The 16,792-nt window shown below is 49.1% G+C and overlaps 1 protein-coding gene across 1 annotated transcript in view; it reads right to left on the bottom strand.

The window, feature by feature from the left end:
* Window positions 1-9,019: 9,019 nt before the first annotated feature.
* Window positions 9,020-16,792, bottom strand: part of PCSK6 (proprotein convertase subtilisin/kexin type 6) — a 225,301-nt gene continuing 217,528 nt past the window's right edge. The window contains exons 24-26 of the mRNA XM_046652769.1: window positions 15,996-16,125; window positions 11,644-11,756; window positions 9,020-10,439 (exon numbers count right to left, since the gene is read on the bottom strand). Coding sequence (XP_046508725.1) covers window positions 10,342-10,439; window positions 11,644-11,756; window positions 15,996-16,125 — 341 coding nt within the window. The 3' untranslated portion in view covers window positions 9,020-10,341. The remainder of the gene's footprint in view (window positions 10,440-11,643; window positions 11,757-15,995; window positions 16,126-16,792) is intronic.

Genomic DNA, 16,792 nt, shown 5'->3' with positions numbered 1-16,792 from the left:
GCAGGCAGCGGTGCGATCCAGTGAAGGACCCAGGACTTCAGGTTCTCGTCTGGATCCTGGGCTTTGGTCCCCGGGATATAACGTAAGAACTAGAGCTGGGTCACCCGCTCCGGGCACAGTCGAGTTTGCAGTTAGACCTGTGGTCTCTAGACACTTAAATATTTATATTGAAGCATGGTATGCAGAAAAGTGCGCATATCACAAGTTCTCAACGTGACAAGTGAGCACACGCGCGCAGCTGCTGCACAGGTCTGGGGAAAAAAAAACCCTAATATTTTGAAAGCTTCCCTCCGCCCCCAAAGGCAACCGCGAATCCAAAACCATACATTAGTTTTGCTGGCTTTTGATGTAAATAGAATTCTACAGTATGCTTTTGTACCTGGTTTCTTTGGCTCTAAATATAGAGCCAAAATATCTTATGCCTGGAATCTATCCAGGTTGCATGCAGCGATGGTTTGTTTATTTTCGCTACTGTATAGAATTCCATTGAATATCTTACACAGTAACTTATCCATTCTGCTGTTGATGGACATTAGGGCTGTTTCCAGTTTGGGGCTATTCTGAATAATGCTGCTATAAATTTTCTTGTACATAGATCCAATGCACATGTGCCTGAGTTTCTCCAAAAGTGGAACTGAACTGCTGGTATGGTATCATCAGTAGGTAATGCCTAAGTTATGCCAAGAGGCTAAAGTAATTGGCACACTCTCTAGCGATGTGTAAGTCTCTTACACATCTTCCCATTGAGTTGTCTGCCTTTTTCTTATTGACTTTTAGGAGTTCTTTATATATTCTGGGCATAAATACACTCTGTGGCTTGCCTTTCGCTCTCTTTTGGGAAGGGTTAAAGCTGCTTAAGTACCGAAGAACTCACAGAGACCAGAAATACTGTCCTTGTACACATCATCAGTGCCACAAAATACAAACTGTAGTCCATTTTGGTCTGCATAAGATAACCTCCTATTCCTAAAATCACAAAATCTTAACCTGGCCTGCAATTCGAATCGACAAGATAAGAAGTGTGGTTTCCTCTCCCATTTTGCAATGGAAATGAACTTTCAAATGGTCCAATTCAAGAAGAGGCATCAAAGGAAAAGCTTCTTAGCTCAGGAGGCCTTACCCATTGACAGAGTCTTTTGTCCTCTTTCGTGGGGACAGTTTCACTATGGTCATGTAGGTCTGGGACAGGAAAGGGTTTTCTGCTTACTGGCCTTTCCACCCTTAATGGTGTTGTTTTATGACTAGAAGTTTCTAATTTTTATGTTCAATTTATCTTTTCCTTTATGGTTAGTGGGTTGTCTTGTTTAAGAAATCTTCCCTCATCCCCCAAATATTCTTCCGTATCTACTAAATGCTAAATTGTTTTACATTTCACATTTAGCTCTACAGTCCACCTGAAATTGATTCTTTTTGAACTTTTTATTGAGGTGTGATATACATACAGCTGAATGCAAACTAAACACACCAACCAACTGGCATCCAGATCAGGAACAGGACATTGCCACATTCCAGAAGCCCCCTCTTGTCCTCTTCCAGTCACACCCTTGCCCCAATGTAACCACTAATCTAACATCTTGTATAGATTGGTTTTGCCTAGTTTTGTATTAATGCAAAATGAAATTTTACCTTATGTATCTCTTGCTTAACATGTTTGTGTGTAGATATAGTTCATTTTTTCTCATTGTTATATAGAGTTTCATTGTGTGAATATTCTACGGTTTATCTATTCTGCTGTTGATGAGCATTTGGGTAATTTCCACTTTGGAGCTATCATAAGTAGTGCATCTATTATCATTATAATACATATCTTTAAGCGAACAATACAGACTCAGAAATGGAATTACTGGGTCATAGGTTTACAACCAGTTTACACTCTTTAGACATTCAGTATTGTCTCTCTCTCTCTTTTTTTTTAACCATGCTGGCGGATTGGTAGTGGTATCCCATTGTGGTTTTAATTGTATTTCCCCAATTATTAACACAGTTGAGAAATTTAAAAAATATATTTAGGGGCCAGCCCGGTGGCACAGCGGTTAAGTGCACACGTTCCACTTTGGTGGCCCGGGGTTTGCTGGTTCGGATCCCTGGTGTGGACATGGCACCACTTGGCAAGCCATACTGTGGTAGGCGTCCCACATATAAAGTAGAGGAAAATGGGCACAGATGTTAGCTCAGGGCCAGTCTTCATCAGCAAAAAGAGGAGGGTTGGCCGCAGATGTTAGCTCAGAGCTAATCTTCCTCAAAAAAAAATGTATTGTCCATTTGGATAGGTTGTTTTGTGAAGTGTCTGTTTAGGTGTTTTGCCCATTTTTCTAATGAGCTGTCCCTTTTTACTGATTTGTAGGAGCTCTTTATACTTTTTTGGATAAGAGTCCTTGTGACATATATGTACAGTGAACATCTTCCCTCTCTCTGTGGCTTGCCTTTTCACTCTCTTAATGGTGTCTTTTGATGAACAGAAATTCTTAATTTTAATATAGTCTAATTTATGAACTTTTCCCTATATAGTCAATGTTTTTTGTGTCTTTTTAAAGAAATCTTTGCCTACTCCAAAATCATGAATATTTTCTTCTAAAAGCTTTATTCTTTCACCTTTTGCATTTAGATTTGCAATCTGCCAGGAACAGATTTGTCTTTATGGTCTGAGGTAGGGATCAAGATATATTTTTCCCCATATAGACATTCAGTTCTCCCAGCACTATTTATTGAGAAGACCATCCTTTCCCCACTCCTCTGCAGTGCCACCTTTTTCATAAATCAAGGGTCCAAATATGTGAGGGTCTGCTTCTGGACCAGCTATTCTGTTCCATGGGTTTAATTGCCTATTCTTGCACAATATCATACTCTTTGTAATAGTAAGCTTTATTTAAAAATTTGATATTTGTCTCAAAAAAGGGCTCCCACTTTTCTTTGAGACTGTCTTGGTTATTCTTGCCCTTTGCATTTTAATATAAATTTTAGCTACATCTCGTATCTAAAAGAGAATCCATGCTTTAATTTATATTGTACTGAATCTGTAGGTGAATTTGGATGGAATTCATATCTTTACAATATTGAGTATTCCAATCTATGAACATGATATAACCTTACATTTATTTAGGTCTTCTTTAATTTCTCTTTATTCTATAGTTTTTGTGTAGAGGTCTTATGCATCTTTTAATAGATTTATTCTAGGTATTTAATAGTTTTTTTATGCTGTTGTAAATGGTATGTTTTATTAAAAAAGTCTATTTTCTAATCATTAGTTTCTGGTATATTGAAATACAGTTGAAATACAATTGATAACTGGCATTGTATCCAGCAATCTTGCCAAATTCACTTATTAATTCTAATAGTTTATCTGTAACCGTTCTTTTGGATTTTCTACATATAGAACATGCTGTCTGAGAATAATGATAGTTTTATTTCTTCCTTTCCAATTCTGGTACTAGTTTTTCTTTATTTTTTGCCTGTTGCACTGGCTGGGATTGTCAGCACCACTGGGCAGTGGTGGTGGTGGGCATCCTTTAGCACACATCATCATTTCAAAGCCAAGGGGAAAAAAACCTAATCAAGTGACCAATGTTAATATCACCAATAACGGAACAAGTCAAAATCCTGTATCACCTACTAGGATGCAATGAGAAGAATACAGCGATACTTCTGCGAGATTCCTGTCAAAGATGCGTGACCTGAATCAAAATGTGAGGAAACCTCAGACAAACACGCACTAAGGGACGGCCTCCAAATAACTGGCCTGTAATCTTTAAAAGGCTCAAGGTCATGAAAGTCAAGGAAAGACTGAGGAACTGTTCTAGATTGAAGACTAAAGAGACATGATGACTAAATGCAAAGTGTGATCTAAACTGGATCCTTTTGCTAAGGGCATTATTGAGACAATTGGCGAAACTTGAATCCAGTCAGAGGATTAGATGGTAGTAATGTATCAGTGTTCATGTCCTGATTTTGATGGTTATGTAGGAGAAGGTTCTTGTTTATAGGAAATACTCTCTAAAGAATTTGGGGGGTAATAAGGTATCATATTGGTAATTTACTTTCAAATTGTTCAGGAAAACATTCCTTTCTACTGTACTTTGTAACTTTTCAGCAATTTTGCTTTATTGTTTCAAAATTAAAAATTTAAAACAATCCAAACTTCACTTAATTCCAGAGAGGACCACTAGGTGGTGTCCTTAGACCAGAGAGCTGGTTTTACTTGGCCCTTTGCTTGCTGGATTTGAAAAACAAGTTTATCTGTTGATTAAAAAAAAAAAATGGTTGAGGGGCTGGCCCGGTGGTGTAGTGGTTAAGTTCACACGTTCCATTTCGGCGGCTGGGGGTTCACCGGTTCGGATCCCGGGTGTGGACATGGCACTGCTTGGCAAGCCATGCTGTGGTAGGCTTCCCACGTATAAAGTAGAGGAAGATGGGCACGGATGTTAGCTCAGGGCCAGTCTTCCTCAGCAAAAAGAGGAGGATTGGTGGCAGATGTTAGCTCAGGGCTAATCTTCCTCAAAAAAAAAAAAAAAAGGGTTGATCTGTTGATGGGCACTTAGGTTGCTTCCAAGTCTTGGCTATTGTGAATAAAGCTGCAATGAACATAGGGGTGCATCTATCTTTTCGAATTAGTGTTTTCGTGTTCTTTGGATAAATACCCAGAAGTGGAATAGCTGGATCATATGGTATTTCTATTTTTAATTTTTTGAGAAATCTCCATACTGTTTTCCATAGTGGGTGCACCACTTTACATTCCCACCAGCAGTGTATGAGGGTTTCTTTTTCTCCACATCCTCTCCAACACTAGTTATTTCTTGTCTTTTTAATAGCCATCCAGACGGGTGTGAGGTGATATCTCATTGTGGTTTTGATTTGCGTTTCCCTAATAATTAGTCATGTTGAACATCTTTCCATGTGCCTGTTGGCCGGCCATCTGTATATCTTCTTTGGAAAAATGTCTGTTCATATCCTGTGCCTATTTTTTGATCAGGGTGTTAATTTTTTTTTGTTGTTGAATTATGTGAGTTCTTTATATATTTTGAAATTAACCCCTTGACAGATATATGATTGCAAGTATTTTCTCCCAGTTGGTAGGTTGTCTTTTCATTTTGTTGATGGTTTCCTTTGCCATGCAGAAGCTTTTTAGTTTGATGTAGTCTCATTTGTTTATTTTTTCATTCCCTTGCCTGAGGAGACATGATGTTCAAAAAGATACTGTTAAGACCTCTGTTGAAGAGCATACTGCCTATGTTTTCTTCTAGGAGTTTTATGGTTTCCGGTCTTAATTCAAAAATACTACTCAGCCGTAAGAAAAGATGAAATCGTGCCGCTTGTGACAATGTGGATGGACCTTGAGGGTATTAAGTGAAATAAGTCAGATGGAGAAAGACAAACACCTTATTGATTTCACTCATATGTGGAAGATAAAGAAACACATAGATACGGAGAACCGATTAGTGGTTACTAGAGGGAAAGAGGGTGGGGGGAGGGCAAAAGGGGTAAAGGGGCATATGTATACAGTGATGGATGGCAACTAGACTTGGTGAACACGATGCAGTCAATATAGAAGTTGAGATATAATGATGTACACCTGAAATTTATACAATGTTAAATCAATCTGACCTCAATAAAAAAAAAAGTTTATTTCTTTACTTTAAAAAAGGAAAGTTTTGGGGCCGGCCCCGTGGCCGAGTGGTTAAGTTCGTGTGCTCTGCTTGGGCAGCCCAGGGTTTCACTGGTTCAGATCCTGGACGCAGACATGGCACCACTCATTAGGCTACGCTGAGGCGGCGTCCCACATGCCACAACTAGAAGGACCCACAACTAAAACATACAACTATGTACTGGGGGGATTTGGGGAGAAAAAGCAGAAACAAAAAAATGTTCTGTGGGTTTCCCTTGCTTCAGCACATGAATAGGGACATAAATCAAACCATAGGCAGTTTTATTCATTTTAGGGTATCTCTACGAAGTTGAGAATAGATTTCCTTTATTTTATTTTAGTTTTTTTTAGGAAGATTAGCCCTGAGCCAGCTGCTGCCAATCCTCCCCTTTTTGCTGAGGAAGACTGATCCTGAGCTAACCTCCCATCTTCCTCTACTTTATACCTGGGACACCTACCACGGCATGGGTGCCAAGTGGTGCCATGTCCGCACTTGGGATCCGAACAGCCAAACCCCAGGCTGCCGAAGCACAACGTGCACACTTAACCGCTGTGCCACCGGGCCGGTCCCAAGATTTCCTTTTTTGATTTCATTTCTTTTGGCTAGGGTTTCTCAGCCTTGGCACTGTTGACATTTTTGGGCTGGATAGTTCTTTGTTGTGGGGGCTGTCCTGTGCCTTCCAGGATGTTTAGCAGCATCCCTGACTTCTACCCACTAGATGTCAGTACATCCCTCCACTTGCAACAATCAAAAGTGTCTCCAGACGTTGCCAGATGTCCTCTGGCAGGCAAAAATCACCCGCAGGTTGAGAACCACGGTTTTTGGCAGTGAGATGGTCTCTGTTTGGGGCAGTTTGGATCCACTTTGCTCAACAGGGAGCCTAGGAGGTAGCTGATTACCCCTGGAATGGCTGGTACATAGTGTGTTGGGGGGAAGCTTTGGGTGGTGGGAACTGAACCCCAGGACCTGAGGTGGGTGCTCAGTGCTGCACCACTTAGGGGTGCTGTTCTGTGCAGGGACAAGCCACAGAGCTCAGGGTGTCAGGAAAGGCCTAGACAACCAGCCAGGAAGGATAAGTCCTGAGTTTGAGGAAGGAAAAGATAAGAAGGCTGGGACAGGATGCAAACTCCTTTCTCATGGCAGCCAGCACCCAGCTGCCTCCCAGCTGGCTGGGCAGTCATATGATGCTGGAGAATGGCTTTGCTTTCCATCACCCCTGCTTGTTCTTATTAAAATGTCCTTTATACTTCACTTCTCCATCTCCTTCCCTTTTCATCCTCTGATCTAAACCTCCACCTCTCACTTGCTCCTAGAGGCGCCAGCATACCCTCAAGCTTTCAGGCTTAGGGTTTGCTCCAGCTGTATTATCAATGATTCAAATGAAGTGGATGGCAGTCTCTCCAAATTCAAGGGCACTCCACTGCTGGCCATGTTTTCTTTTAAAGCTCTATCCACCCCCCTCCTCACATGATGTGTCTTCTGTAAAAAATGCAGTTCTCGGGCCAGGCCTGGTTGCCTAGTGGTTAAGTTTGGTGCACTCTGCTTCAGCAGACCAGGTTCAGTTCCCAGGCATGGATCTGGACCTACACCACTCGTCTGTCAGTGGCCATGCTGTGGTGGTGGCTCACATACAAAAAGAGGAAGATTGGCAGCTGATGTTAGCTTAGGGAGAATCTTCCTCAATGACAACAAGAAAAAATAGTGCAATTCTCCCCAGCCCTTTGAAGAGGTACAAGGTATAAAGTCAGCAGTGGCCTGGCAGGGATGGGGATGTGCACAGGGGGACCACTGTGAGGTACCAAAGAATTTGTGGACAAAGTCAGAAAAATGTCACCCCTAATTTAAAACAAATGTATCATGGCTGTGTTGGGCCAGCTGCAGAAGTGACTCCCCATCCTGCAGAGAGCCAGCCTCCCTCCCTGGGGACAGGGATGAGAGCAACTTCACCAGTGTGTGGCTCGTGGCAACCCACTTCACCTCTGTGAGCCTCAGTCTGTGAAATGACAGATTTAGAGGAGTTGATCCATAACTCTATCACAGAAAACAAAACCCAGAAAAATGTCCTGCCCCAACTGAGTCCAGATAACGGTAAGGTTGGGCCATTTGCAAAGAGACATTTCATGTGGTCAGTCCCTTTCAACAAGGTGGCTTTTAGTCCTAGGACTTTGTGGACAGCTCCTGGCCTAGCCACTGTGGTGAGAGTACATGCACCCCGAGGCTGCCCGGCTGGCTTCCTGTAGTTGGCGTCCTTTGGGGATAAAAGGAGTCTCTGATTCAGTTCCAAACATTAGCCCGTAAGCTCTCAGTAGGCAAAAAGTTCTAGGGGCTGACCTGGGGCCCTGGCCCAGAGGTTCTTAGCAATTGCGGGTTTTAATTCAATGTCATTCTCATGGGGGAGGTGGAATCCTTACCAATATTCTGTCCAGTCCTGGCTACTGTCTCCCAAACACACTCCTTCATTGCCTCACACTGACAACTCTGGTCAGTTCATGCTCGTGGTGGGCAGCTGCCAGGTTGGGTGGCCTAACCCCACTTTCTGGGAGCTGCACATTGCTCCCCTCCTCCAGACACGCGGTCGCTGGAAGAGCTCCCTGCAGCCATGTTCTGCTTCACAAGCCTGTCCCTGTGGCCACTGCTGATGGGACCAGGCAGACTAAGCAGGGCCCAGAAGCAGATTCAGAAAGCCTGTTTCGGGGGTTTGTGTCAGTTTCACCTGGGAGATGTTGGTGGTCATCTGTCCCATCAACTAGAGAAAGAGGAGGTGCTGCTGCCATGCAAAGAGGGTCCAGGGGACATTTAATGCTGGTCCAGGGTTCACAAGGCCCAGCTGCACCCTTCCCTGAAATTCCGAGTCACCCCGGAATCCCTCATCCACTTTTGTTTTTTCCTAAGTCAGTGCTAGTTGGTACATTTCCTTTATTTGCAGCCAAAGGATTCCCCGCAAGGACAAGCTTCTGACCTCACCGAGAGGCCGTGGGAAAAAGCCCAGACAGCACAGAGCCCATGGGTGCAGGGATCTCAATCGCCGTACAGAAAACAAGCTGTGACCTAAGTAAGTCACACTTGGCAGCTATAGGTGAGCGGCTCCCAGTCTGGGCTGGGGGGGCTCCTCCTTGACAGAGGGGAGGCATCCCCACATCCAGCCCCTCTCCCCACCAGGCTCTGTGGCCTGAAAAGGGTCTGTGTGCCCAAGGACCCTCTGGGGCTGGAACTCTGGCATTGCCCCCATAACATCATTACAGCAACATTCACTAAAGCTTAGACCTTCCATGTAATGACATCAAACGGATCCCGAAAGCACAAACAAAGCCATTTCATACATCGGTCAGCACCCATGTTTAATTGTTGTGCCTTGGAAAGAAATACAGGCTCCACTGCCATGGGATGTTAACTCTTTTATTAATTTAGGGTTAACATTGTGGATTTCTTTTTCGGAGTTGTGGATTCCATAAACAACAGCTGGGTTCCCCCCAGCTCCCAGGGGACAAGGCAAACGCATTATAGTCAAAGAGGGAGCGGGACAAAATGGAGAAGAACGAGCTTGGAAAAATTTAAGGCAAATGTTACTCCCATATTAGAGGGAATTGATCAAGCAGATCTGTGCATTTCAATGAAAATATATGAAATATTTGTCAAAATAATTAACATCGGTAAAAATTAGAACATGTAGCTTATAAAATGCCTACACAGGTTTGGCAGAAATAAATCCAACTGTGTCGCTAGGCTTGCAGTACACACAGACACAGGAACATCCACCTTAGGAACTAGTCTGACGAGCAGAGGCCGAACGGATTTTAAAAGCAACTTCACGAACTGGGAAGTGACAGATGACCCACAATTCAGGGGTGCTTTACATTTTGGTAAGAGGAATCGCTTGGCCCTCAGGGCACCTTTGGCTGGCTCCTGGACGCCTCCTGGGGACCCTCACCAGAAGGCTCTGCATCAGGTAGAGGGGCCCATTCGGGCCATGGGATTCCTAGAGACACAGACAGACGGCGGTGACCAGGGGCGCTCGGCTCACTCAAGGAGAGCGCTGCAGAGAAGGCAGGCTCTTTCCATCCGGGTTTGGAATGTGACTTTCTAAGCTGTCGCTGCAGTTTCAGAAGTAGCTGACTATGTAGAAATAGATGCTCCATCCCCAGTGGTAGTACGTTTTATGACCCCAAATCTATTTTATTTACAGTCTGACCAAACCGTCCCCCAGACTGCTCTGTGGCAGGCGATGAGCAGGTGCGTGCTGGGCCCTTCATCATGGTGAGGACGGCCCAGGGTTCTGTGGGCCGGGCCCTAGGGTGAGATTTACTATGGAACTGCACAAAAGCATGGGCAGAAGAGTGATGTGTTATGCCAAGCATCTTGCCTTTCTGCTTTGGTCTTGAAGATTCAGTAAACTTATGGTTCCAGAAGCTGCTCCAAAGCTGGAGCTGTGGATTCCTGGAATTCATTTTGTTCCCGTTTTGAGTTTGCCAGAAGAATGTAGCCAGCAAGCAGAGTTTGAGAGGCTGTCAGTTTTAGGAACACCTCCTTAAGGCCCACCACCCACTCGGTCTGGGTGCCCAGAGATGCTGCAGAACGACTTTGCTCCTAGGGAGATAAAGCTGTCAGATGCAGGGCACCACCCCTGAAACAGGTTCTGGCCAATAGTCTGGAGAAAGGTGGATGGACGCGAGGGACCCTGCCTGCTGCGGGCAGCCAGGTGCCCCTACCCAGCCAGGAGGCACGTGCGGCAACAGAACTGAATGAAGAGCTTCCGTTCACAGAGCCGTTGGGACTTCACCATCTCGCAGAATGTCTCGTCAGCTGGGGCCCCACCAGGAAAGAGAAAAGAGGGACACATCAGACTGTGGGGTCTGTTACGATTGTTCTGATCATCCCACCTTGCTGGGCCGCGATGGCATGCAGGGCCGGGGGAACACAGAGGGAACATGGGCGGCAGACAGGGCAGCCCTCACAGTCACCCCATGATGTGGTGAGCCTGGCATGGCAGAGGTGGCACTTGGCATGCAGGGACTTGAGCTGAATCTGGGAGACAAGGGGGAATCCAGGGGAGGGGTGGTGGGGAGTGGCAGGGTCTGGGAGAAGACACTGACTACACCAATGGAGGCCCTCCAGTGACCACCTCACTTTGTTGGGCTGGATACATAACCTGACTTCCTACAGAGGGAGCTTCCTGGCTTTTCAAGGGACACAATTCTGCAAACCAAAAAAAATAACGGAACACCAAGCAAGGAGGCCACTTGTGGTCTGTAGTGTGTGCCCAGGGCTCTCTGTGCAGGCTTTGTGCTCTGCCAGGCCAGCGCCAGTGCCAGCTCCGTGCCCAGGGACACCGTGGGGCTGGCAGCTCCCCCGCCTGCACGCCAGCCCACAGGGCCCAGAGCCCAGCTCACCTTCCCTGCCACACTGCACCTGCTAACAGCTCCTGCACCGGATCTCCAGGCCAGAATCCCCTGCCAACCCTTCCTCTTGCCAGGAATCTCCAAATTGGAATCCCCAAATTGGTCTTTGGTCTCCTCTGAGTTCCTGTTTTCACAACCCGTCCCAGTTTCCCAATCAGCCTAGAGAACCAGGGCTCTCCCACAGCACAGATGCTCGACTGTGGGCTCTGTGAGGCTCAGACCCTACAGGCCTCCTGACTTTGACCTCCAAGATCGGGCCTGTCCTATAGGAAGTCACCAAACACAGGCCACCTGGGGCTTATGGCGTAAGAGTGGGAACAGTACAAGAACAAAATCACTTTTAAGAGTCACTCAACAAACTGACCACCAGTAGCTGGGTTGACGGCTGGGATGCCTCTCTGGTCAGTGTGAGAGGTCTAAAGGGAAGAAGGGAGGACTCGGGGGGCTCCAAGATGGTCAATCAAAGGAGGGGCCAGCACGCCTGTTCGGAGGGGCTGACATTCCTGCATTTTCTTTTCCTTTCTCTTTCGACCAGAGGCCAGAGGGCTGAGCTCCTACAAGCGCAGCCCCGAGGTAACTCAGGCGCCCGGTGACCCTGAGGTGCTCACCGTTGCTGCAGGTGTGGTTGGTGATGCACGAGGTCCCCAGCTGCGTGAAGCCCGCCTTGCACCTGCTGCAGTTCCTGCTGGAGCCTTCACAGCTCAAGCAGTTCTCGTCGCACCTATGGGGAGACACAGGTCCCTGCTGCTGTTTGGGGAAGAGTTCCAACCACTCCAGGCCTCCTTCCCGGAGCCCTCCTACCTTCCTGCACCACACCCCCAGCTGGAACTGTGCCCCCTACAGCGGCCTGGAACCCTGGCCAAGTGTTTGCACGTCCTTCCTCCTGTCTGACTGCCCTAGTGCCTTGGGAGGGCAAAGACGGGCATGGCCAGTTGGTAGGAGCATGCCTGGAGCTGAGGGCAGGGCCAGGTCTCCGGGACTCCCGGTGGCTCACCTGGACGCCCTCCTGGGCACTGTGGCACCCACCCCACAGGTGGCTAGCGTCAGCACATGCACTCGGGGCTCAGGGCTGGGAGCTGGCCTGGGGACTGCTGCTATGCACCAGGCTGGCTTCCTTTGCCGTGAAATAGGCCTGTCCCCTGGGCGTGGGGTGGCTGGGGCGGGGGGAGCCCTTCTACTCCTGTCCCAGAGATGGGACCCAGGGCTATTTCTAACACGGAGTACACGACCTCAGGGGAGGGGCCGTGCACTGCCCCCCTCAGGCCATGTGCAGCAGTTTTATTCAAACACAGTCACACTCCTTTATTTACGTGTCTTCTGCAGCTGCTTCTGTGGCAGGGGAGTTGCGTAGCTGCGACGGAGACTGTGTGGAAAGCGCAGGCCCACCTGTGCCTGTCGTGCTCTGGGCTGCTGTGGACCTGGCCCCACCTGCTGCCTTTTCCAAGTCCAGCTCTCAGTGAGTGGTCTCCACAGTGCTCCAGTCTGCTGCCCACCTTCCACATCGCTGCCAGCTTTGGGCAGAACAGGTCCCAGAGGCAGGGTTCTGACAGGGCGGGTGGGGTGGCCAGGAGCCTGGCGCGGCTGACGTCTGGGCCCGCCCCGTGTGGGCAGTTCTTTGCTTAGGACACATGCCGCCTGCCCAGTCAGAGACTAGATGACAACAAGGCTCACTGTAGGCCTCTTTCCAAAGCGGCCCTCCGCCGGGCTCCGAGTCCACCATGGATGCCGCCTGCACAGAGGTCCCAGGGCGCCAGGCCCTCAGCCTGGATGAGGGGCGGGTTTTGTTCTCCTAGTGTAGCTGAGGATGCTCCCAAACTGGACTTCAGATCCGTGGTTTATATTTATAAATGTGTAAATCCTGCAGCACACTGCATCCAGGAGCCCTCTGACTTCCTCCTCCTGTGGCAAGAGACTGGCCCCCCGCCCTCCAGACACCCCGGAGGGGAGGACGGGGCCTGCCGAGCGGAACCCTGTTCCTGTGCACTTTGAGGAAGCTCCTGAGGTCTGGTCCTTGACGCGCTGCACCTTCTGGTGGCCTGGCCACAGGCCGCTGATGCCACAGCACAGGGGACGACTTCCCCTGGGATCACCCCCCAGCCCCCGCCCACCCCTTTACAGACGATGTCCACCAGTGAGACGGGAGCTCGGGATAAGCCGAGCCACTTAATGGGATGGTCAGTTGTCACAGGCTGAAGGTTGCCGCAACTATAAACAGTGAGTGGAGTAGGCTACGGTGGAGAATCAGCTGGACACAGCTGACTTTCTTCTCCAAAGACAACCCCATGCCTGCTGGCTGGAACTGCAGGGGTGTCGGTTTCCTAGTGCTGTGTAACAAATTCCACACACGCAGCAGCTTGACCCAGCACCAGTCAGCATCTCCCGTTCTGCAGGCAGAAGTCTGGGCCGGCTCAGTGTACTCTCTGCTCAGGGTTTCTCAAGGCCCAGGTCAAGGTGTTGCTCAGATCCCAGGTTCAGGGGAAGAATCCAGCATCGTGCTGCTCCCAGGAATGGGTGATGTCCCCAGGTGACCCCCAGTGGCCTCAAGGCCATGGCTTCTCTGAGAGGCCCTCTTGGCTCCTTTCCGTCAGGGTTACTGTGCCCGGTTGGTGGTCCTCTTGGGTAGGGGCTTTCAAGACACCTCTGGTTCTACTACTGTCTGTGGTACTTACTCCACCCCCAAACACCGTGGCAAGTTTGCCCTGCCAAACTCTGGAAGGGCAGGCGTGCCCACTGCAGCCCTCCTTCCTTGCTGCATCGCAGGGGCCATTTCCACCAGCCTTTGGTCTTTAGGCTGTACCAGGTGAAAGTCAGATGACAGAAGTCGCGTCGCGTTTCAGTCTGGGCACAGAATACAGCAGAAGGCGTGCCTGTGAGTCTCTGCCCGCACCAAGGCCCTGGAGGGGCCTAGGGCGTGGATGAGGGGGAGGGCTGAGGGTGTGAGGCGTTAGCAAGTACCTGGCCGAGTGGCTCTCTGTCTTCCAAGAGGTCCTGGCTCACTTTTCCAGGTGCTCTTAGGAAGTCTTGGGGGCGTCCGGCACCTCTTCTGAGATACTTATCCCGGACTGCTCTCAGCTTCTGGCCTCAGCTTCACGGGTGGTCTTAGCACTCTGGATGCCGACAAGCAGGCCTGTATCCTGGCCTGGCTTTTCCACATGAGCCCCAACTGGCTGCTTGCTCCCTCGGAGCTGCCCCGGGCCGGTCGGCAGCCGACAGCCACAGCACCCCTCAGCTTCCTGGGGCCTGGAGGAAGCCAGGCTCTCTAACAGCTGCTGCTTCCTGAGTGGGGAAAGGCCCTGCAGAACTAAGGGGACCAAGGCCATTGTTCCTTGGGGAGGAATTCATGCTGGAGGGTTCTTTAGAGCCAGGGTACCCTACAGACAGAAACTCTCTGAGGTGCTGCCATGCCGCCCCCTCGGCCCCCTGTGGAGGGCTCTTCCTGGGTGTGCATCTCCAAGACCTGGTGTGTCAGCCCCAGCACTGGACTCCCCTCTGGGGCTGAAGGCTTCCTCACCCATGGAAGGGAGCACCCCAGAAGCTCCTGTCCTCTGCTGCCCAAGGAGGGACTTGTGGGGGCTGCCTACCTCCTGCCTCCTGGGGCTGGGGACGCCAGAGTTTCTGGGTGCCCCATGGTGGGCTGGTTGCCAAACTTGTGGTAACACCCAGCATCCTCTAGGATCTGGGCATCTGACAAGTAAAAGTGATTATCACTGTTCAGTTCCACGTTGTCCCGGGGCTGCTGCATTTAGTGTAATTAACTACCCTTGAACCAGCGGGCTGGTTAAAATGAAAGGTTTACTTTGGACATCCGTGCCGAGGATCCTGTATGGACTCAGCAAGCCTGGGTGAAGGTGGCAAGGTTCCTATTTCAAACCAGCCCAACAGAGGGGCTGACTCCTCTCAGATACATAACCCTCTCTGGACCCTCTTTTTGTGGGTCACACAAGTGCAAGGACTAGGTGGCCTCTCATTGGCTCACTGCAGGGTTATTGGTGTCTTTGTTTTAAGAGAATAGGTTGCAACCCAGAGCAGTTCTCAAACACAGCCTGGGGAGGTAACCCCAATGTGGGTCTCCAGCTGTGAGCTGGAAGATGGGGCACGGTCTCCCTACCCCTGCTCTGACATGGGCCTCCGGGGCTCCCTTGCTTTGAGTCTATTTCAGAAGGAAGGTCCCTTCCCCACCCCCAACATCACTACTATCAAGGTCACCTTCAAACTCCTCATTGTTGCTCTCACCCTGAATGAGGCAGCTGCCTGCCCTGTTCCTGGGATCCAGGTTATGAAGTCCTGAAGTAGGGTGATAATCAGCAAGACAAGAAGACACCCTAGCAAACAGCTTCTTCTTTCACTTCCCATGTCCAGGGACAAAAGGGAACACTACAGGCTCGGGAGCCACCTAACCAGGATGGTGCACTGTGTGACACACAGGAGGGAGTGCAAAAGGAGAATGGACCGGATAGGAAATGGCTTTAGAATGAGGAAATTGTCAGAATCTTTTGTTTTCTCTAGATTATGTAACTAAAAAAAAATCTAACACATGGTTTCCTTAATTACCAACAGTGTGAGTGCATTCTGAGCTGTGGCACGCTGGGAGCTCCTGTGGAGTCTGCTACCGGGTGTGAGCACCTTGTTTTTCTGCTTCCTGCCCTCTCCCAGCTACACAGTGCCTGGCACATAGTAGGTGCTCAATAAATACTCATCAAAGGAACAAAGGAATGAAAGCAGCCAACTAACTCATGACCTTGGCAATCACTAACTGCAGGGGTCCCCTCCTCTGTACGTGAGCTCCTGTCTGGCTACCGCACTGCTGCAGTGGTGCATGCTGCGCACCTGCCCCCAGTTCCCGGGAAGGGGCCACCAGACTTGGCCCTCCTGCCGCTCCTGCTCCTTCACTGGCACAGCTGACCGCTCTTCCCAACAGTCTTGGTTTGAGCCAGGAAGTCTGCCTGGAAGGGGCGCGTACCTTCGGCACACCTTGTGGGGCAAGCCCGGCATCTCCTCCGGGTAGAAGCCCTCGCCACAGGCTGGCACGCATCTCCAGTCTTGGAAGTGGAAGTTTGCTGCACAGTGAACACATTCTTCTCTGCTGGGCCCTGAGGGGTGCGGGAAAAGAAGCAGATGTCAGGGACCGCCTGCCCACCGTGTGTCCCAGGCCTGCTGCAGTGCCCTGTGAGATCTGGGTCCTGTTCAGATGCCCCAAGGTCACCACCACAGCTGGATTTCCCAGGTGCCCACATACGTCTGCACTGGGCCCTCCTTGTCCTGCCTGGGAGGCGGCCATCACATCCCCATTTCACAGATGGGGACATGGAGGCCTGAGCCAGGCTCACCACACCTCCCTATTGCCTGTGCCACCTTTGTTGGTCCTGATTCCAAATGCTTCCTTTCCCAATGAGCCTAAAACCTCCTTCTGCTACAGCTGGCCACCTGTGGCTTTGGGCACCTGAAATGTGGCTGGACCAAACTGAGATGTGCTGTAAGCATAAAATACACACAGACCGGATTTCAAAGCCTTAGCTTAAAAAAAAATATATAAAATAGTCATTGTTTTGATATTGACTATACGCTGAAGCAATAGTATTTAGACACATGGGCTTAACAGGATATGTTATAGTTATTTTCACCTGTTTCTCTAGGAAATTTAAAGTTGTATCGGGGCTCACATTTGTGGCTTGCATCGTACTTCTATTGGACAGAACACCATAAGGTGATGTGGGAAAAGGGAAGGAAGAGATTTTGGGGGATGTTGACAGTATTCAG

This window comes from Equus quagga, chromosome 2 (genome assembly GCF_021613505.1).
Source record: "Equus quagga isolate Etosha38 chromosome 2, UCLA_HA_Equagga_1.0, whole genome shotgun sequence".
In the NCBI taxonomy this organism is placed as follows: Eukaryota; Metazoa; Chordata; class Mammalia; order Perissodactyla; family Equidae; genus Equus; species Equus quagga.
The sequence above is the reverse complement of the archived record's forward strand: the minus strand, read 5'-3'. Positions and strand labels throughout refer to the sequence as shown.